General features: G+C 44.4%; 1 protein-coding gene and 3 non-coding genes across 4 annotated transcripts; 3 read left to right on the top strand and 1 right to left on the bottom strand.

The window, feature by feature from the left end:
• The first annotated feature begins 3,126 nt into the window (after window positions 1-3,126).
• Window positions 3,127-3,200, top strand: trnat-ugu (transfer RNA threonine (anticodon UGU)). The gene has a single exon. It is a non-coding gene; the product is annotated as a tRNA-Thr (tRNA).
• Window positions 3,201-6,571: 3,371 nt separating this feature from the next.
• On the top strand, window positions 6,572-6,653 carry trnas-gcu (transfer RNA serine (anticodon GCU)). Its single transcript has one exon. It is a non-coding gene; the product is annotated as a tRNA-Ser (tRNA).
• A 3,328-nt stretch (window positions 6,654-9,981) lies between these two features.
• Window positions 9,982-10,052, top strand: trnag-gcc (transfer RNA glycine (anticodon GCC)). Its single transcript has one exon. It is a non-coding gene; the product is annotated as a tRNA-Gly (tRNA).
• Window positions 10,053-14,749: 4,697 nt separating this feature from the next.
• Window positions 14,750-17,599, bottom strand: LOC137335969 (zinc finger protein 774-like). The gene is made up of 2 exons (XM_068001474.1): window positions 17,556-17,599; window positions 14,750-15,980 (listed from the first exon to the last, which is right to left on the bottom strand). The coding sequence occupies exons 1-2, from the start codon at window positions 17,597-17,599 to the stop codon at window positions 15,029-15,031; spliced, it is 996 nt and encodes a 331-aa protein (XP_067857575.1). The 3' UTR covers window positions 14,750-15,028.
• Window positions 17,600-21,397: the final 3,798 nt, after the last annotated feature.

Genomic DNA, 21,397 nt, shown 5'->3' with positions numbered 1-21,397 from the left:
GCGGTTCAAGAAGACGGATCACCTCCATCTTCTCAAGGGCAATTAGGATTGGGCAATAAGTGCTGGCCTTTCCATCGACGCTGACATCCCATGAATGATTTAAAAAATGTTAGGATTTCCTTCAGTCTGAAACAGAATGTTGCTGGTTGATTAATGGCGATTAGAACGAGTATTCGTCTTTTTTACAGAGTTTAATGAGTTTTGCGAAATTAATACAATAAACTATTTTGTAACACTTAATTCCCTGAACGGGAATCTGACCCGCCTCTCGCACTGAGAGCATTTGTAGACGGCAGCTATCATCTGAGTTATGCCAATATGCATTTACACAGTGAACTTTTCGTCGTGCAGTAATTATCACGCACGCCGAACACACTCAATAACTCCGGTTCGAAACCGAGCGGAAACATTTTGAAAACGTTATCCACCAACAATTAGTGAATATAAATGAAGCAAGAATTCACTCTGTAGTTAAATATGAAAAAAACACAACACCTCATCGAAGCTCTGTACAGTTCTACACAAACTCATGCATTACAGAGTTACCGACAGTGTCTCTCCCTCACTCCCGTTTCCTGCCCTAACGTTGCAGAAAGCCCCTCTCAAAGCTGCACATTGCGACTGTTTTCAGTTGATTTGTGAGAGATCATTAAAGAATCCTGCAGCGCTGCGTCGGTTAATAACTGCAGTTCTAAACAGCACTGCATCCATCAGTTTTCCGATTTCGATGTTCCCCAGCTCCCGGATTGAGTGAAGCCACGACAGCAACAACATTCAGGCCGCCTGTCCGGCCCCGCTCTCTCCAATCACACGTTGCTGGCGGAAAGAAGCGAATGCCGCCGAAGAAAGCGCATTTCTGTCCATCCCTGGGAAACAGGATACCACCGAAGCTTTGACAGCACATCGCAGGCACCGTCTGTCCCGCAGTTGTTGCTCCGCTTCAAAGACAGAACTTGCCAGCTGTTTCAAAATTTACAGCCTGAACCAGACTTTGAACCTTCAGATCATTATCGGTTTTAAAAGTCCGATGTTCTTCCGATTGAGCTACCCGGACTCGCGATTAGAAAAGTTTCCATTATGCAGATTCCTGTACCATGAATTATCCCTCGTTGACGTCGAACCATGATGAGGATCCCTTTTTGAAAATTCTCAGTGACGTGTTGAGGGGATTCCTTGTTTCTGTTGAACATGATGTGAGAAACATGGACAGTGAACTCGTGAGTTTACAATTCTGTTTGTTTGTGCCAAATGTCTTGTCAATCGTTAGCACCAATTAAAATAACACTTTATATAGTGGCTCAAAAGCTGAACTTGTCCCACACGGGAGTTGGAAAAGGCCTCTCGACCTTTCAGCGTATTAACATCTGTAAACTGAATAGTTTCACCCGTTACACAGTGACACCAGGCAGCAGATTTCCCTTCCAAATTTTCCTCACACGAAACTTCCAATCGACGAATATCCACTCAACGAAAAGAAGATTTGTGTGTTTGGTTCTTTAGATTTAAGGACCTCGTGTCGGCCGCTTTGCCATATCAGCTGTCGCTGATCGCCCCCTCTTCCCTTATAAACAAGTAAACTCGCACCTGCTATTGCAAGACGGTCGGCCAGAGGAACTCAAGTACCCACAAGTGCCTACATAGGAACATTAAGAAGTAGATGCCTTATGGAACATGCCAGTTGCACCTTGAACTCCGGTCAAAATGCTCGGATTGGAAGGTTTGTCTATCCAAGGTGCGACTCGAATTCATAACCTGGGTATTATCTAGAGTCCTCTAATTACCGCAGGCTGACCGATAGCACCACAACCTTATACACCCAGAAACGCTACTCACTGTGATATCTAATTTGATGCTAGCGACAAACGTGGCGATACGGCTTCCTATACCTTCACCTACGTTATTTATACATATAGTCAAAAGCTAATGCCCCAGCACTGATCACATCCTGCCAATTTGAGTACATACCTTATTATTCTGGCTCTCTGTCTCCCACCTTCTAACCAACTCCGAACCCATTTCATTTGGTTGCCTTAAATTCTACGCACTCTCATTGTTGTTCACAGCTTCTTATGTGGTACCTTATCGAATGCATCTGGAAGTGAATATTATATAACACCCAAGGAAACTCCATTATCTACCACGTTAGTTACACCTTCAAAAAGTTCAACCAGTTTTGTTAGACTTGACTTACCCTTTACAAATCCATGCTGGCTCTCGCTGATGACTTCATATTTATCCAAGTGTTCAGTCATTATTTCCCTAATAACGGTTACTGGTAACTCCCCCACAACAGACTTCAGACTAATGGGTCTTTAATTTCTAACTTTATCTCTCCTACCCATCCTAAATAATGGAGTGAGATTGACAATGTTTCAATCAAAGGAACAATTCCTGAATCAAGAGACTTTTGAACGATCATGACTAAAACATGTACCATTTCCTCGCCTATTCCTCTTCGTCCCCTGGGATGGTAACCATCAGGTCCTGGAGATTTGTCTATCTTTCGTCTCATTATTATCTCCATTACCATTATTTTACTTATACGAATCCCCTTGATTTATTTTCAGTTTTCCTCGTGTCTCTGGTATGTTAGCCCCATCCATTTCTGTGAAGAACGATGAAAAGTAAATATTTAGCAACTCTGGCATTTCCTGATTTTCAATTACAATATCACCTCCATCTGTCTTTAAGGGGCCCACGTTACTCTTAGTCACCCTTCTTTCTCTTAATATACGTGTAAAAACCTTGATTGTTGTCAATATTTTCCCTCACAAGTTTATCTCCTTTTCCCTTTTTGGACCTCTTACGATTTTTTAGTTTCGGCACCATAATAAACAACACTTCGCTGTAAAGTTTGGGTCAATAGTTGTCCAATGTCAGAGCGAGAATTGTCTGAACCCCTAATTTATTTAATGTAACAAACACAAGCACACATAATCATCCGTGTATCAACGCACTGAGGGATACACAAAGTTGAACACAGAGAGAAATGCAGGCGAAATTGGGATGCACAGGTTAACGGACAAGCGAAACAGACAAAGATAAAACGGTCTGAACCCCAAACAAACAGTAACGTGTCACTGATAGATATTAGTGAGAGGAGGTGGGCGAGCAATGGTATCAAGTGGCGCAATGGCTTAGTTGGTTAAAGCATCTGTCTTGTAAACAGGAGATCCTGGGTTCAACTCCCAGCAGTGCCTTCCGTAATTTATTATTTTCACCTAATTTGTGGAATGAAACGACAAAATAAGAGTGTGGAATTTGTATTTGTTCAAGTTTCAGGAGGAAACGGATAACAGAATGACTGATCAAAAACGCCCTTTCATTGTGCAGACAGACCTCTCATAGAATGTGTCTGCAACACGTTAATTTATTTGTTTTTGGGCTCGTTGGAGTTGTGGTATAATTCACGATTTGAGGTTTAAACCCAGAAGTGGTCCTAATTTTGACCGAGACTTGTGATCTTGACCTGCGGTGCAAACTTTTGCAAACAGAAAATAGAAAGTACCCAAATCATTCCACCTGAATCCCCAGGCCCGGATGAAATATATCCCAGGTTGTTAATAGAAGCAAGAAAGGAAATAACGGATGCTCTGACCATCATTTTCCAATCCTCCCTGGTTACAGGTGTGATGCCGGAGGATTGGAGGACTGCTAAAGATGTACCGTTGTTTAAAAAGGGAGAAAGGGATAGATCGAGTAATTACTGGCCAGTCAGAATAACCTCGGTCAGGCTGAAGGTATTCCATTAAATCTACACTGTACTTCCTCCACAGCCAATACTGGGAGGAGGGGACTCTTGACTGACAAGCCTCAGCTACATCAGGAGAGGGAAACTGACCCTCGCTCTCTCTTATTCCTGGGATGTGCTACTTTTGAACAAAAAGGTGAGTGTCTCTATACTTTTAAACTCGCTGTCTCACTGCACATGTATTGAAAGTGTATCGTAGGACGGTGTGTGAGTGTCTCTATACCTTTAAACTCGCTGTCTCACTGCACATATATTGAAAGTGTATCGTAGGACGGTGTGTGAGTGTCTCTATACCTTGAAACTCGCTGTCTCACTGCACAGGTATTGAAAGTGTATTGTAGGACGGTGTGTGAGTGTCTTTATACCTTTAAATTCTCTGTTTCACTGCACAGCATTGACAGTGTATTGTAGGATGTTGTGAATGGGACGAGGGTCAGTGGGGCGAAGTGCACCCGATTGGGAGCAGCGCCCGTTTGCCGGGTGAGTATTGCACGGTTGTCTTTCTCTCTCCCCTCTTTCTTTCTTTCTTTCTTTCTTTCTTTCTTTCTTTCTTTCTTTCATCGCCTTCTATCCCATCCTTTCTTTCACTCTCTTTTCATTCCTCTTAATTCGTTCTTTTTCTTTCTGCCTCCAACACCTTTGTCTGTACCCTGTCTTTGTTCTCTCATGTGTCTCTGCTGAAAGATCCAAAATTCAGACCCGCCGCTTCTTCCAGATTTTTTTCCTTCCACAATCATGGTCCATTTCATTGAGACTTTACTGCGGCCTTGCCTACTCTAACACTCACTTTCACATTCTTATGTCTTTAAGTTTGCTCCACTTCGACCGCTGTTACTCGGGGGCACGTGTCCCGTTCGCACCAATGTTCATTTGTGCCTTGAAACATTCCCACCTGCGAGACTGCTCCAGAGACAAGAACGAAGAAAGCAGGGCTGGCAATCGGAAGGACAGCGGCATACTTCTCCGTGAAATTTCCATGGGGTATCTTGTGACACGGGGGATGTTAACTGAAGAACTGGGTTTTGTTTCCATGGTCGTTGGCGCTTTTCCCCGAGCAGTTGATGTGCGGGAGAGACGGGCGGCGCTACATCGCTGCGAATGACGTCTGAAATGTGCACTTTTGGCAATCTGGGCGGTGCAGGAAGATCGGAAATGTTCCACTTGATTTTAACAGGTCTGTGGAAATGTCCGATTGAATAGGAATGAGGAGAAATGCAAAGAGCGGCAGTGGCGAAAAAGTGTCGATTACAGGAGGTTGGCCGTGAGCGAAAGGTCCTTTGAATGTCCGGCACAGAGGGGATTTTGTTCAGAAACGACAGACTTTAAAGCGCGTGGGGAAAGTAAAGTGCGAGGTGCGTCCTTTGGTCAAATTGGGTGTTTTCAGGAAAACAGCCATTCTGAAATCATAAAAATGAAACCAGAAAATGCTGAAAACACTCAGCAGGTCAGGCAGCGCCTGTGGAGAAAGAGCCAGAAGTAACGTTTCAGCTCTATGACATCTTTCAGCCGCAACGAATCGATTGCCATGTGGGACAGTGGCTTAGTTTTCGAAAATGTTAGATTTGATCTCTGAATTACAAGGTTTAGAATTCCACCGCTGTAAGAATTTGCTGGCGCTGTTCAGTTTGGTCTCTTCACCAAAAATCCTTCTTTTCTAAGAAGTGCCTTTCCGCATTGCTGGCGAACATCTGTTTGCTCAAATCAGCAAAGTCAAATTAGCACCCGAACTGTTTCTTGCACGGAGGTGTTGGGACTGTAAAGTGTGATCTCGGTGAAGTATCAATCAAAGTGCACAATGGCCCCCTGGGAAACCGAGTATCTCTAGTTGTCAGCATAAGATTAAAAATATGTACAATAATTACGTATTCCTTCTTTCCCTCACACTAGGATTTATTATCAGGGAATGTACATGACCAGGTCGATTGACGTCACGCTCCGGTCGTTTAGCATCGTCTCCTACAAATAGAATAGAATCATAGAAATGTTACAGCACGGAAAGAGGCCATTCGGCACATTGAGTCCGTGCCGGCTCTCTGCAAGAGCAATCCAGCAAGACCCACTCCCCCGCCCTTTCCATGTAGCCCTGTATTTTTTTCCTTTCAAATACTTATCCAGTTCCCTTTTGAAGGCCATGAATGAATCTGCCTCCAAGACCCCCTCGGGCGGTGTATTCCACATCATAACCACTCGCTGTGTAAAAAATGTTTTTCCTTCAACTTTGGTTCTTTTGCCAAAGACCTGAGATCTATGTGCTCTGGTCCTTGACCCTTCCGCCAACGGGATCAGTTTCTCTCTATCTGCACTTTTCATGATTTTGAATACTTCTATCAAATCTCCTCGCAACCTTCTCTGTTCGAAGGAGAACAACCTCAGCTTCTCCAGTCTATCCATGTAACTAAAGACCCTCATCCCTGGAATCTTTCCAGTAAATCTCTTCTGTGGGAGATTACCATTACCAAGGCATTACCATCGCCGAATCCCCCCGAGTAACATCCTGATGATCACCATTGACCAGAAACTTAACTGGGCCAGCCACATCGATACTGTGGCTGTCAGAGCAGGTCAGAGGCTGGATGTTCTGCGGTGAGTGACTCACCTCGTGACTCTCCAAAGCTGTTCCACGATCTGCAAGGCGCAAATCAGGAGTGTGATGTAATACTCATGTGATGGTCATCGACCTGAAACTTTAACTCTGTTTCTATATCAAAAGATTCTGCCTGACCTGCTGAGGATATCCACATTTACTGTTTTTGTTTCAGATTGGCAACATAACCAGTATTTTCATTTTGAATAAAAGGGATTTCGCAGGTTTCCTCATGTGACGAGGTGACCGAGAGGTTAAGGCGATGGACTGCTAATCCATTGTGCTCTGCACGCGTGGGTTCGAATCCCACCCTCGTCGTTCTTGTGTTTAAGTCTTCTTTCCCTCATTCAGCAGGTCTGGTTAAAGTCCCATCCTTCTCGAAACGGCGGGCAGAGGTTTTTGCGTTGTTTGCTGAAATCAGCAAAAGTTCCTTCCACGAACGTGTTGAAATGAGAATGGTCGCGAAGTATCAATGAGAAAAGCGGAGTCATTGTAAAAGGAGCAAATCTTATGGTTAACGTAAGAAAAACTTATGTACCATAATGATGATTTATGTCCGGATCATTCCGTGCCTGTGTCTGTTTAAAAGGGATGTGCTGTCAGTCTCGGATCATTCCGTGTCTGTGTCACCCGATTTTCTTGATACCTTTTTCCTTCTGAACTGAAATGACGATCCTCTCTCGAGAAGAAGGTTCACCGCCTGCTTCGGGCAACTGGTAGGAAAAATAACAAAAATTGATGCGACCAAGTTCATTCTGATGAGCTTCCATTCCAATCTCCGCACTCTATCCCCCATTCAGTCCCACCCCGCCTGGACATTATAATCTGCGATATTCATAAGGGAATAGAAAAGCCGAATTTCACGGTTAAAATTCTCCTCAACTCCCCTCTAGTTCTTTTGCCAATTATTTTAAATCTATGACCTCTGGTTACTGACCCACTTGCCAGGGGAACCAATTCCTACCTACTTGATCTTTCAAAACCCCTCGTTACTTTGAATACATCCATTAGATTCACTCCTTAACCTTCTCTGCTGTAAGTGGAATAATTCCAGCTTCTCCAATCTCTCCACATAACTGAAGTTCCTCAAACCTGGTATTATCCAGGTCAACCTGCTCTGAATCCTCTTCAATGCCTTTTCATTCTAAAGTGTGGCTTAGTATGACTTCCTTGTTTCTATATTCAATGTCCTATTTACAAAGCGAAGTACCCCATTCGCTTGCTTAACCGCGTTATCAACTTGCCCTGTTTTGTGAATATGCACCCCAGGTCCCTCTGCTCTTGCAACCAGCCATAAATTGTTCTTCTTCCAAAAGTGCATCACTTCAAACTGATCTGCGTTAAATCTGTCACGTGACTTCCCGTTTCACTAGTCTGTCTATGTCCTCCTGAAATCTGCTACTATCTTCCTCACTATTTGCTACGTTGCCAAGTTTTGAATCATCCGCAAACTTCGAAATCGTACTCCCTATTCCCACATCCAAGTCATTTATAAAAACAAGAAAAGCAATAGTCCTAATACCGACCCCTGGGGGATCACACTGCATATTTCTCTCCAGTCAGAAAAACATCCGTTCACCACTGCTCTCTGCCTCCTTCCCTTGAGCCAATTATGTGCCCAGGTTATCACCTGCCCTTTAATCCCACGTTTCCGAATAAGTCTGTTATGTGTTAATTTCTAAAATGTGTCCTGAGAATAGCTGTAGCCCCGTAATTTTATTCTTAAGCAATGAGAATACAGATATTAAGACCGAGTGATAGATCGGGTTCATTTCCATTACCGGGAGGTGACCGGACCCGAGGAGGGGAATTTCCATCTGGGTTTATATTTTCCGAAAGCGGAGACGAAAAACAGCAAAGCTCATCCCGTCGAAATAAAGTAACTGGACTGAAGATCCGACAGCCTTGTCCCATCCCGGGTTTCCAGACCTGGCCGTTCAAGGAAGCCTGATAAGTCCATCAGGGGAAATAGAGAGAAAGAAGAAACACAGACAGAGATAGAGAGATGCATGCAAAGAAAAATAGTATAAATCTCCAAATTCTGTGATTGAGCAGAATTTAAAGTACAGGTTAAAATAAATTCAGTCTCATGTCGTGAAATCTTTTCGGTGAACAGTGGGCTGGATTATCCTTTATGCTCTGAGGGAGTAAACACTGCCTGGTAACTAAAGCTCTTATTTATTTGAGCATTTCACAGTTGCGATGTGAGGTGGTTTCAAGCCCCCATTGAATTACACGGCTATGTTTGACCCACTCCTTACGTAACCCACAGGAACTGCACGGCAGTGGAGCAGACTGCGTAGGGTTATCACGGGAACTCTGCCAGACTGCATGTTCTGGACATGTACCCAACGCTACACGTGCAGCCTGCAGTTGTGTGTGCATTAGTATTTCAGTGTTAGTATCTTCGCCTGCCGGTGGGAAATCAGGGATTTGGTTCCAGTCCAATTCAGCATCCTTTACCTTTTGTATTCTGTACCCGTGAGATGGCCTGAGTTGGGATAAATTAATTTGCCGGCTTCAGTCAGTACAACTTCGAGAAAACTTGTCTTCATTTCGTCTCAGTGTGTTGCGTGGACAAACCCTCTGCATTCTGTCCTCTGGCGCTCAAACATTCTCTGCTGGAGATAAGTCAAAACCGCTGAAAAGCTGTGAGAAGCCAATTGGTGATTTTTGACCAAAAATGGGGACACAACGGGGCTGATCCGGCACTTGAACCAGTGAAACTCCCTGAGCGAGAATCAGACCCAAAGACCAACTGGCAACAGAGCCGTGCAGCCACTGTAAAATTTCGCTGCCTTGAAGCCGATCCACCATCCTTTCAGAACGCTCTGTCCCTCCAATCTCGCTTTCTTGTACGATGTACGATGTAGAGCAACATCAGGTTGTACACGAATTATTTCACATCGACAATATTAGCCTCTCTTTATCAAATTCGTTTTGAATGTATGACTTGTATTTTCAAGTAACAATTTACAGAACGAATTGCTCCGAAACGACATTGTCATCTGTCTCGGCATCGTCATAGTTTACACTCTACCATAAGTATATTTCACTCAAATTGCTGCTTCCATTCACTATGAGGGCGAAGAGACATAAATGTGGGTACATTAGCTCCGAATTTATCAGCTGGGTTCCACCTTTACTTGTCCAACCGCCTCAATCTTTTTATTCTTTCCCCTTCTCTGCTGGTTTTGCAGTTTAGATCAGAATTACATCGGGGACAACACAGAGAGACAAGAGTCAGAGACAGGGGGGAGATAGAGAGATGCACGAAAAGAAAATAAAGAGTATAAAAGTCAGGTCTTGTAAACTAGCAGAATTTAAGTTACAGATTGGGAGAGATTCCTTCTCGGGTCTTGAAATCTTTCAAGAGAAGTTTGGGCACCCAATCAAAAGCACCGGCCACGCTGAAATATCTGTCATGCTGAGCGAGAAATAAATGCGGTCAACGAACTCCATTTTTTCTATTTCAGCATTGAAGAGATCTTTAAACAGTGACGCTGCGAGCAGAATTCAAATCGAGGGAGAAAAACACCATTGGAATTTTGAGACCAACGCTTCAATCACTCGGCCATCCCAACAGCAAACGGCATGTTCGTTCAGAGATCATTTCAAATGGAAACAAGCAAGGCACCCTTTATGAGCATTGGTGGCTCAGGGGTAGAATTCTCGCCTGCCACGCGGGAGACCTGGGTTCGATTCCCGGCCAATGCAGCAAGTTTTTGCATTCTGGACCATGCGGAACTTGGGAACAGGAGTGGGTGATTTGGGCACCTCGGGCCTGTTCCACAATTCAATGAGATCATGGCTGATCTGTGACGTGACTCCATATATGGGCCTGAGCCGCATGTCTCTTAATACCTTTGGTGAACAAAATAATTTCAATCTCAGCTTTAAAATCAACAATTGAGCTCGCATCAACTGCCGTTTGCGAAAAAGATTTTCAAACTTCCACCTCCTTTTGCTGATAGAAGTATTTCCTAACTTCAATCCTGAAAGTCCTGACTCTCATGTTTCGGCCGTGTCCCCCCATCCTGGACTCCCCAACCAGCGGAAATGGTTTCTCTCCATCAATCCCATCAGTTCTCATTAATATCTTGAAAACTTCGATCAAATCAGCCCTTAATCTACTAAATTTCGGGGAATATAGCCCTAGTTTGTGTAATCTCTCCTCGTAATTTAACCCTTGGAGTCCAGGTATCATTCTCGTAAATCTACGCTGCACTCCATTCACGGCCAATATATCCTTCCTAAGATGCGGTGCTAGAACTGAACACAGTACTCCAGGTGTGGTCTAACAAGAGGTTTGTATCGCTGTAGTATAATGTCTGTCCCCTTGTCGTCTAGTCCTCGAGATATAAAGGCCAGCATTCCATTAGCCTTTTCGATTATTTTCTGTACCTGTCCATGATATTTAATGATCTATGTACATGGACCCTATGTCCTTTTGGAACTCCACAGTTTCGAGTTTTTCTCTATTTAGAACGTATTCTGATCTGTCCTTTTTAGGTCCAATGTGGATGACCTCACACTTGCATCAATTCAAATCCATTTGCCACAGTTTTGCCCATTCATTTATTATATTACTGTCTCTCTGTAATTTTATGCCTCTATCTACTCTGCTTACAATGCTGCCCATCTTGGTGTCATCAGCAAACTTGGATATTGGGCTCTCTATCCCATCATCCAATATCAATGAGACCGTCTGAATTGAGATAAATTCACAGTCAGCTTCAATCTCCTCATCATCTTGAGACATTGTATTTACTTCACTTGTGTTGTGACATGGAAACTTCCGAACTCTGTCCTCTGGAGCTCAAACATGCTCTGGATGTAATTCAATTCTACCAACAGCAACACTGGAAAGATGTCAGAATCCAATTGGAGACTTTTCATTAAAAGCAGCGAGACAGAAGGGCTCGTCCGCGATTTGAACCCAGGATCTCTCGCATATCAATCAATAAAACCCCCGAAGCGAGAATCATATCCCGAGACCAACGAGCCGCTCTCACTGTGCAGCCAGTGTAAACGTTCACTGCCGCCGACAACTGCTCGGCCATCCTGTCAGACCTCTTCTGTCCATCCAATCTCGTTTTCTATTCCGGTGTGCAGCAATATCAAGTTGTACACTAACTATTTCCAGTCACCAATATTAGTCTCCCTTCACCAAATTGGTTTCGACTTATGACTTGTATTATCAAGTGAGACGTTCCAGAATTAGTTGCTCTGAAACCACATTGCTTGGGAGGATACTGAGAGGTGGAGACGAACAGCGGGAACTTGGAGTGCATGTCCACAGATCACTGAAGGTAGCAGGACAGGTAGATAAGGTGGTTAAGAAGACATTCGGGATACTTTCCTTTATTAGCCTAGGCATAGGATATAATAGCAGGGAGGTGATCTGACAACTACATAAAACACTAGTAAGGCCACAGCTCGAGTACTGCGTACAGTTCTGGTCACCACATTAGGGGAAAGATGTGATTGCTCGAGAGAGGGCCATGATGTGGAGATGCCGGTGATGGACTGGGGTGGACAAATGTAAGGAATCTTACAACACCAGGTTATAGTCCAACAATTTTATTTTAAAATCACAAGCTTTCGGAGATTATCCCCTTCGTCAGGTGAATGAGTGAAAGGTTCTCAAATTGCATATCTTATATTAGGCTGGGACAGCATCACACCAATCAAAAGGTGTCGTTGTTGTTCAAACAGGCCAGTCACGGAGAACAGTACGTCCCAGTACACTGAATAAACATTGTGTCAATTACACAGACAGAGAGAAAGAGACCCAAATGGCAGAGAGAGAGAGAGAGAGAATATTAAAGGGTACAGAGGAGATTTACGACGATGTTGCCAGGAGTTGATAATTTTAGCTATGATGAAAGATTGGATAGGCTGGGATTGTTTTCTTTGGAACCAAGGACATTTAGACTCTTATTGTCCAAGTAGCATGCGGCCTCCTTGTTCTTTCTACCAAAATGCTCCACTTCACCCGCATCTGCATTTAGATTCATTTGCTAATTATACACCCATTTTGCCAGTTTATTAATGTTTTCTTGTATTTGGTCGCAATCTTCATCAATATTATCTATACCCCACCCCACCCACCCACAGCCCCCCGCCCCGCTAATCTGGTGTCATCCGTAAATTTTGAAATTGTACTTCCGATTCCCGAGTCCAAATCGTTTATGAAAATTGTGAACAGTGTCCCAGAACCGACCCTTGTGGAACACCTCATTCCACCTTATACAGTCTGAGTAGCGACCCTTAACCCCTGCTATCTGTTATAGAGCAGTGATCAAGAGCAACTTCTTTACGTAGGGAGTTGTGAGACTGTGAAATTCACTTCCACGGTTAGTGTTTGGGGCACAAAGTACTGTAATGACAAGTGGTCCTCATGTTTTTATCCAAGACAGGCCTCAGCCCAGTCATTTACTCCAAATGTTGATGCAATGGTTCAAGCTAAGAGGTGCCAGGTATCGGGAGCTGCAGTAGCAGTAAATGAAACCCAAATGCAAGTAAGCACCAATATAGTCCATCTTCATCTATTTCTAGTTTACAACTTTTGTTGAATGTGGCCCAGGCCAAGTGCCAGGATATCGGCTCGGGTCCACCATAGAAAATGAGTTTCGCACCCCTGAGATAGACAATGTGAACCTGATTACCCTCATCCACTAATCCGGTAACTTCTTCAAAAAACTCAAGCAAGTTTGTGAGACACGACCTTCTTTCCCGGAAGCCGTGTTGAGTATCTCCAATGGCTCCTTCTTTTTCCCCATGATCATAAACAGCATCTCGTCGGATCCCTTCAAGCATCTTCCCTCTGATCGAGGTCACACTGATGGGCCTGTCATTCCCTGGCTATGATTTGTCCCCGTTAATGAAAATGGGAACTACGTGAGCTACCTTCCAATCTCAGGGAACAATCCCTGACTCTATTGAGCTGTTGAAGATACAGGCAAGGGGCTCACAGAGCACCCGTCCCATCTCTTTAAACACCCAGGGGTGGATATCATCTGGACCTGGAACACAAAGTATTTTGAGATTTCATATTTTATCCAAGATCACATCCCTTTCTATTTTAATATTTATGATGCTATTGTCGACAGCACATCCCACAGCTGGAATCTGAGCATCATCCACAGGAGTGTAGGCTGATGAGAAATAGTCATTTAACAGCTCTGCCATAGTCCGGGAATCTGTCCTGAACTGTCTTTCAGTGGCCCTAAACTATCTTTAATGGTCTTCTGACTCCTGACGCAGCTGGAAAAGCTTTTACTATTATTAAAATTGTGCACCATCTTCTTTTCCAAAGATCTCTGAGCTTCTCTAATGGCTGCTTTTGTCTCCCTTGATTGTGGGTGAAATTTGTCTCAATTCTCCTGTGAACTGAATTCATCATGGCCTGACCTGAGTTAAATGTAAGACAGTTCGGCGAGTCAGGAATCATTCACCACAAGACCTCCACTGACAGGTAAAACCCCAGACGGTTCCTTAGTAAGGATTCCTCTGGTTCCTCGGCATATATTTGTCAGGATACTGAAACCCAGCTTTCTCACAGTCCACTCCTGTCGGCCTCACTCCTTGAGCCTGCAACCTTCAGCAGGGTCAGTGGTAGAGTTCCGCAGCAGGAGTGATCCCAGAGTAACTGTCGGGATCGCCCCCACCCTGTGGATGGTCCTGGTCGAGTATCTTTCGTTATCCTGGTGTCTAACACAAAGACATCAATAAAACAGGGAATTCTGGAAACACACTGCAGATCCTTCTTTACCTACAGATCAAATGACTGTTGTATAATTGTACCAGCAGTTAACAGGCTCATGTGAATTACCTCTTCTGCGATTTTATTGCACGCTTTAACACACTGATTTTAAATGGGTTTATTTTCGCCTGCCTTAATTGGTGGACTCAGGACTGTCACACAAACAATTTAAATCTTCACAGAATAATTACCAGTTATTTTTAGACTGGAGACTTAAACCTGCCGTTTCACTTCCAGTCAGGAATCGATCACAGTTTTACACCAATCTCTGATTTGACAGCACTTTTCCAGCATTCACCATTGTCCTTCTTGACTCCATTGGAAAGGACCCTTCTGTTCCGTGCCGAGGAGATCTGAACCATGAAAGAGAGCGGCTGGGACACATTTCTTACACGCAAGATAAACCCGCACGGCGACTTTACTGTCAGTGAAGAGAGACGAGAAAGACCAAAGTGCCGTTTGCCCCTCTCAGTGTGGCCCTGAAGGACTGTGTCCAGGCTGAAGTTCAGTTCTCACCGGACGATCCTCCCCCCCAGATTGTCCTTTCTGGGATCCAGCCAGGTGATGCTAAACACTCAGGTGGGAAAGACCAAAATCAACAACAAAGTGTTTAAAACAAAGCTAATTTATTTAACAGATATCCAGAATATTAAACTCCAGCCCAGTTATTGGGGTTATTAACATCAGCAGAAACAAACCCCAACTGTCAGAATGAACATGGTTCAGTCCTGGATGGGATTAACAGCAGAATCCAACCCCTGCAGTCATATGTGAACTCGCTGGTGTCTCAGCACGTGTGATGACTGAGTGAATCCCTTCCCACACACGGAGCAGGTGAACAGTCTCTCCCCAATAAGTGTGAGTTGATGTGTCAGCAGTTCATTTCTGCTTTTGAAGCTCTTCTCACAGTCACTGAGTTTAAAGGTCACTCAATAGTGTGAACAAGTTGATGTCTCAGAAGGTGGGATGAATTAATGAATCCCTTCCCACACACAGAGCAGGTGAACAGTCTCTCCCCAGTGTGAGTGCGTTGGTGTTTCAGCAGATCATTTGTGCTTTTAAAGCCCGTCTCACAGTCAGAACATTTAAAAAGTCTCTCCCCAGGGTGAGTACGTTGGTGTGTCAGCAGATTCCTTTTGATTTTAAACCTCTTCCCACAGTCAGAACATTTAAAAGGTCTCTCATCAGTGTGAACTCGCTGGTGTCTCAGCAGGTTGGATGACTCAGTGAATCTCTTCCCAAACACAGAGCAGGAGAATGGCCTCTCCCCAGTGTGAACTCGCTGGTGTATCAGCAGGGTGGATGACTGAGTGAATCTCTTCTTACACACGGAGCAGGAGAATGGCCTCTCCCCAGTGTGAACTCGCTGGTGTTTCAGCAGGTTGGATGACTGAATGAATCTCTTCTTACACACTGAGCAGGAGAATGGCCTCTCCCCAGTGTGAACTCGCTGGTGTTTCAGCAGGTTGGATGACTGAGTGAATCTCTTCTTACACACGGAACAGGAGAATGGCCTCTCCCCAGTGTGAATTCGCTGGTGTCTCAGCAGGGTGGACGAACGAGTAAATCTCTTCTTACACACAGAACAGATGAACGGCCTCTCCCCAGTGTCACCGTGCTGATGTCTCAGAAGTTTGTTTCTGCTTTTAAAGCTCTTCCCACAGTCAGAGCATGTAAAAGATCTCTCATCAGAGTGAACTCGTTGGTGTGTCAGCAGGTGGGATGACTCAGTGAATCTCTTCTTACACACGGAGCAGATGAACGGCCTCTCCCCAGTGTGACTGTGTCGATGAGTTTCCACCTCTGACGGGTAATTGAGTCCCTTCCCACAGTCCCCACATTTCCACGGTTTCTCCGTGGTGCGGGTGTCCTTGTGTCTCTCCAGGTTGGGCGATCAGTCGAAGCCTCGTCCACACACAGAACACGTGTACGGTGTCTCCCTGCTTTGAATGGTGTGATGTCTTTTCAGGCTTTGGAACTGGTTAAAGCTCTTTCCACAGTCAGTGCACTGGAACACTCTCACTCGGGTGTGTGTGTCTCGGTGCTTTTCCACTCACACTGATGTTTCAAATCTTTTCCCAAAGACAGAACAGACAAACATTACTCCTTCCACATTCAAAGGCCGATGATATTCAGGTCCTGATGAATCGAGTGACTCTGTCAGATCTTGACGTGGTCTTTGATTTGAGTTTCCTGTCTGCAAATCCACCCCTTCAAATACCCTGTAAAAGGAGTTTATAAAAGTTATCACTGTAAGTACAGGATAAAAATTTAGAATAGACAATTCTAGTTTCTATGGAACATTCTTTCCTCTCTTGTTCCTCAAAGCTGTAAATCCCCGTCCCACACACTCTCCCTCGTCCCTGAGCTGAAATCCAAACTCATCGCATCATCATTCAGTGGTGCTGAACCATGAGTGAAAGGGTGAGAGCGTGAATATGAGAGAGTGAATGTGAGAGAGTGAATGTGAGAGAGTGAATGTGAGAGAGTGAATGTGAGAGAGTGTGAAAGAGTGAATGTGAGAGTGAGCGTGAGAGAGTGACTGTGACAGAGTGAATGTGAGAGAGTGAATGTGAGTACAGCAGTGGGCTCGGTGTGGAGAATGAAGTGGGACAGGTGGAGCATGTTTCAGTGGGGCAGCAGTGATCATAATTTCATTAGGTTTAGAACAGTTATGGAAAAGGACAAGGGACAGTCAAATGTGAACATTCCGAACTGGAAGAGGGCGAATTTCAGTGAGTTAAAAGGGATCTTGTCCAGGTGAATTGGAATCAAAAATTGGCAACAAAACAATAATTGAACAATGGGAGGCCTTCAAGGAGGAGTGGGTTTGAGTACAGAGCAGACAGATCCCCACGAGGAGGAAAGGAACGGCCTCCAAAGCTGGAGATCTCTGGATGACAAAAGGTGTAGAGATCGTTATTTCTCCTTCATTTACAGACGCTCCCTGACACACCATTATTTCTCCTTCATTTATAGACACTCCCTGACGGATCAGCATTTCTACTTCATTTACAGACGCTCCCTGACCGATCACCATTCCTCCTTCATTTACAGACGCTCCCTGACCGATCACCATTCCTACTTCATTTACAGACGCTCCCTGACCGAACACCATTTCTCCTTCATTTACAGACGCTCCCTGACCCACCATTATTTCTCCTTCATTTATAGACACTCCCTGACGGATCAGCATTTCTCCTTCATTTACAGACGCTCCCTGAGAATTCCCAGTTTACACCGCGCAGGCGCGGGGCCGCGGCCTTTTGTTGAGAGTTGGTCCGGAGCGAAACGGGAGAAACCGGAAACCGGCGGGTAGTGAGGGGGGGATAATGTTCACTGTTTTATATTCGGGTCTGAGGCCGCACTCGGGGTTTGTGAAGCCTGAGCCTGGGCCTGAGCCCGGACCCGGGCCCCGGGGTTTATTGATCCTCTTGCTCCGATCCTCTCACCTGCACGGAACGCGCTCCTCCCGCAGCCTCGACTGACCGCGCATGCTCAGGACACACTGCCTGATCATGAGTCACTATTGCGCCTGCGCACTGTGCTCCCCTGATTCAGATAGGGCACAATCTCTACCGCGCGGCATGCTGGGTGCTACAGCCGCCATCGCTTATCGTACTTTACGATAAGCAAAAATATTTGAAGCAGGGAGAGCGCGTTTGGATCAAGGATAATGAAATAAACTGAAAGCCCAGCCCTTCGTGCCATTTAAGCCGGCACAAACACACGGCATAGAAGCCCCCCACACACACACACACACTTTGGTGAACTCCAGAAAATATTTTATTCGGTAACTTGTATTAATTTCGTTTTATTAATTGTTGCAACTGACGGGTTCAATTAATGTTTATTTTCCAACTGCACCTCAGAACCGTCAGTTTCTCCATTAATCCCGCCATGGTGATTAACGAGATATCCGGACCAAAAGGAGCAGCAGGAATTTATTGCAATTTCCTGTAACGAGTGGGGTGCCACAGCGATCAGTGCTGGGGCCTCAACTTTTTACAGTATATAATAATGGCTTGGATGAAGGAACAGAGTGTCTTGTGGCCAATTTTGTTGATGATCCAAAGATAGGTGGAAAAGCAAGTTGCGATAAGGACACAAAGTGACTGTAAAGAGATATTGACAGGTTAAGCGGATGGGCAAAAATTTGGTAGATGGAATATAACGTGGGAAAATATGAAGTCATGCACTTTGGGAGGAAAAATAAAAAAGCAAAATATTATTTGAATGGAGAAATACTTCAAAATGCTGCGGTACAGAGGAATCTGGGTGTCCTCGTACATGAAACATAAAAAGTCAACATACAAGTGCAGCAGGTAATCCGGAAGGCAAATGGAATATTGGCCTTTATTTCGAGGGGGTTGGAGTGTTAAAGCAGGGAAGTCATGCTACAACTGTACAGGGTGCTGGTGAGACCACATCTGGAGTACTGCGTACAGTTCTGATGACATTATTTAAAGAAGGGCATACTTGCATTGGAGGCAGTTCAGAGAAGGTTCACTCGGTTGATTCCGGGTATGGAAGGGCTGTCTTATGAGGAAAGATTGAACAGGTTGGGTCTATACTCATTGGAGTTGAGAAGAATGAGAGGAGATCTTATTGAAACATACAAGATTCTGAGGGGACTCGACAGGGTCGATACTGAGAGGTTGTTACCCCTCATGGGGAATCTAAAACTAGGAGGCATCGTCTCAGAATAAGTGGTCGCCCGTTTAAGACGGAAATGAGGAGGAATTTCTTCTCCCAGAGGGTTGTGAATCTTTGGAATTCTTTACCCCAAAAAGCTGTGGAGGCTGAGTCATTGAATACATTCAAGGCTGAGTTCGACAAATTTTTGATTCGCAAGGGAGTCAAAGGATTTGGGGAATGGGCGGGTAAGTGGAGTTGAGGTAAACATCAGATCAGCCATGATCTCATTAAATGGCGGAGCAGGCTCGAGGGGCCGAATGGCCTACTCCTGCTCCTATCTCTTATGATCTTATGGTCTTATGGTAAATTGACTGGAGGGATGAGAGAACAGTTGGTCCTCCAACCAATCGGAGTGTGTGAGGGGCGTGAGTTGCGGCACCGAATGGGCGGGTCTAAGCCCAGATGACCCCATTGTCTGAAGCATCATTTAAAAAAAATAATTTATCTTGAGCTCCAGGAGCAAACTCGACCTTTCTGTTGTGGCTTGAAACAGATGAAACCAGATGAGGTGGAGCAAACATTTCAACATTTGTTGGATGAACACATTAATTAAGAATAGACAACATGGATTATTTGAGATAACTCGAGTCTACCGTTAAAGGGAATGTAGTGGATGTTGTGTAGATGGATTGTGAAAAGGTGTTTGATAAGATGCCGGACAGGAGGCTTGTTGATAAAATTAATACCCATGGTATTAAAATGATTGGGGCAGTGTGGATAGGAAGTTGTGTAAAGGGCAGAAAACAGAGAGTAGTGGTTAATGGATGTTCTTCAGACTGGAGAGAGGTAAACAGTGGTGTCCCCCAGGGTCAGTGTTGGGACCATTGCTCTTCTCAATACAGAGAATGACCTGAGCTTGGGTATGTGGGACACAAGGTGAAAATCTCTAGATGACGCCAAAATTGGCAGCGTGGGGAACTATGAAGAGGAGTCAGTGACTTCATTGTGACGTCCACAGGTTCGGAATCAGGCAGGTGAAGTTTAATGGAGAGAAATGTGACGTGATAGATTTTGAGAGGAAAAAAATGAGATGAAATGTAAACAAAATGGTCAAAGTTTTAAAGTAGAGCAGCAGAGAGACTTCGGGGTGGAAGGTTCTAACTCATGCATTGTCTTATTAATTAACAAGTCTGAGAGTCAGCAACTTTAATTCCTTATTAAGAAATATATGAGCAAATTCTCTTTCCTCCACCGCACCAGAGTAAACATACAAGTCCCCCGTGCACACGAGATGATCCCTCTGGATAGAACCTCAGGCACCCTGAGCTTGATCTCCAGTGTCTCCACTCCCGACTGCCCATTCCATCAGTATCCTCTCACTTTTATACACTGTCGTGAGCCATCTCTGTCTCTGGAGCTGGAACTTCCCTAATCTGTGGTTTACAAGGACACATTGCTTGGTTCCCAGCAGTTACTGTTCTTAGTAACGTTCTCATGACCCCTAAACTTCCATGTTTACTGTTAATTAGAATCATAGAATCAAATAAATTTACGGCACAGAAAGAGGCCATTCGGCCCGTCGTGTCTGTTTCTGCCGAAAAAGAGCTATCCAGCTTAATCCCACTTCCCAGCTCTTGGACTGTAACTTTGTATGTTATGGCACTTTGAGTATATACCCACGGACTCTTTAAATGCGATGAGGGTGTCCGCCTCTACCACCCTTTCAGGCAGTGTGTTCCAGACACCACAACCCTTGGGTGAAAGTATTTCTCCTCAGCTCCCCACTAATCCTTCTACCAATCACTTTAAATCTATACCCCTGCTTATTAACCTCTCTGTTCAGGGAAATAGGTCCTTCCAATCCACATTATCTAGGCCCCTCATAATTTTGTACACGTTAATTAAATCTGCCTTTAGCCTCCTTAGTTCCAAAGAAAACAACCCCAGCCTATCCAATCTTTCCTCTTAGCTAAAATTCTACAGCCCAGGCAACATCCTTGTAAATCTTTCTTGCCTTGTATAAAATGTCCGCCATTTTAAAGTTGTGATCTTGATCAAAGTGTGCGTTAAGTTTTCTTGCCATTTCTGTCAAGATTTGGAAAAGATCTGCTACCTGACACTTTAAATGTTGCTGACCTTTAACTGTAGCTCACAGTGTCTGAACAGTCACTGTTATCATTGGCCTTTTATCTATCTTCTTGTGCTCCATCTCCTTAACAACATTAGCTGATCACAGCATCGTTTCCTTCAAATTGAATCCCAGTGTGAAAAAATGCACAATTTCAAAGCTGAGCAACACCTGCAAGATTGGAAAGAGATTGCGACTGGGGATAATTGGCTTGGATCAGCGATCTCTTCAGCATTAAGACATTCATTATCTGAAAAAAGCACGGAGATGAGATTTTTGTCTATATTTATCAGTACAGAAAAGAAGCAGGGAGTTGAGATCCTTTTCACCTACACGGCACATTCTGTTGGGGGTTCAGACTGTTTTATCTTTGTCTATTTCGCTTGCCCGTTTACCTGTGAATCCAGATACTGATTGCGTTTCTGGCGATGTTTATCTTTGTGCGTCCATCAGTGCGTTGATGCACGGATGAATATTTGTGCTTGTGTTTGTTTGTTACATTAAATAAACGAGAGGATCAGACAATTC

Source organism: Heptranchias perlo, chromosome 20 (genome assembly GCF_035084215.1).
Source record: "Heptranchias perlo isolate sHepPer1 chromosome 20, sHepPer1.hap1, whole genome shotgun sequence".
In the NCBI taxonomy this organism is placed as follows: Eukaryota; Metazoa; Chordata; class Chondrichthyes; order Hexanchiformes; family Hexanchidae; genus Heptranchias; species Heptranchias perlo.
The sequence above is the reverse complement of the archived record's forward strand: the minus strand, read 5'-3'. Positions and strand labels throughout refer to the sequence as shown.

Bases quoted from the DNA above. Each gene is read 5' to 3' on its own strand.
- LOC137335969 (XM_068001474.1), bottom strand. From the start codon at position 17,599: ATGCGCGGTCAGTCGAGGCTGCGGGAGGAGCGCGTTCCGTGCAG. The intron at 15,981-17,555 runs GTGAGAGGATCG...CAACCTGGAGAG, and splicing joins GAGGAGCGCGTTCCGTGCAG to ACACAAGGACACCCGCACCA.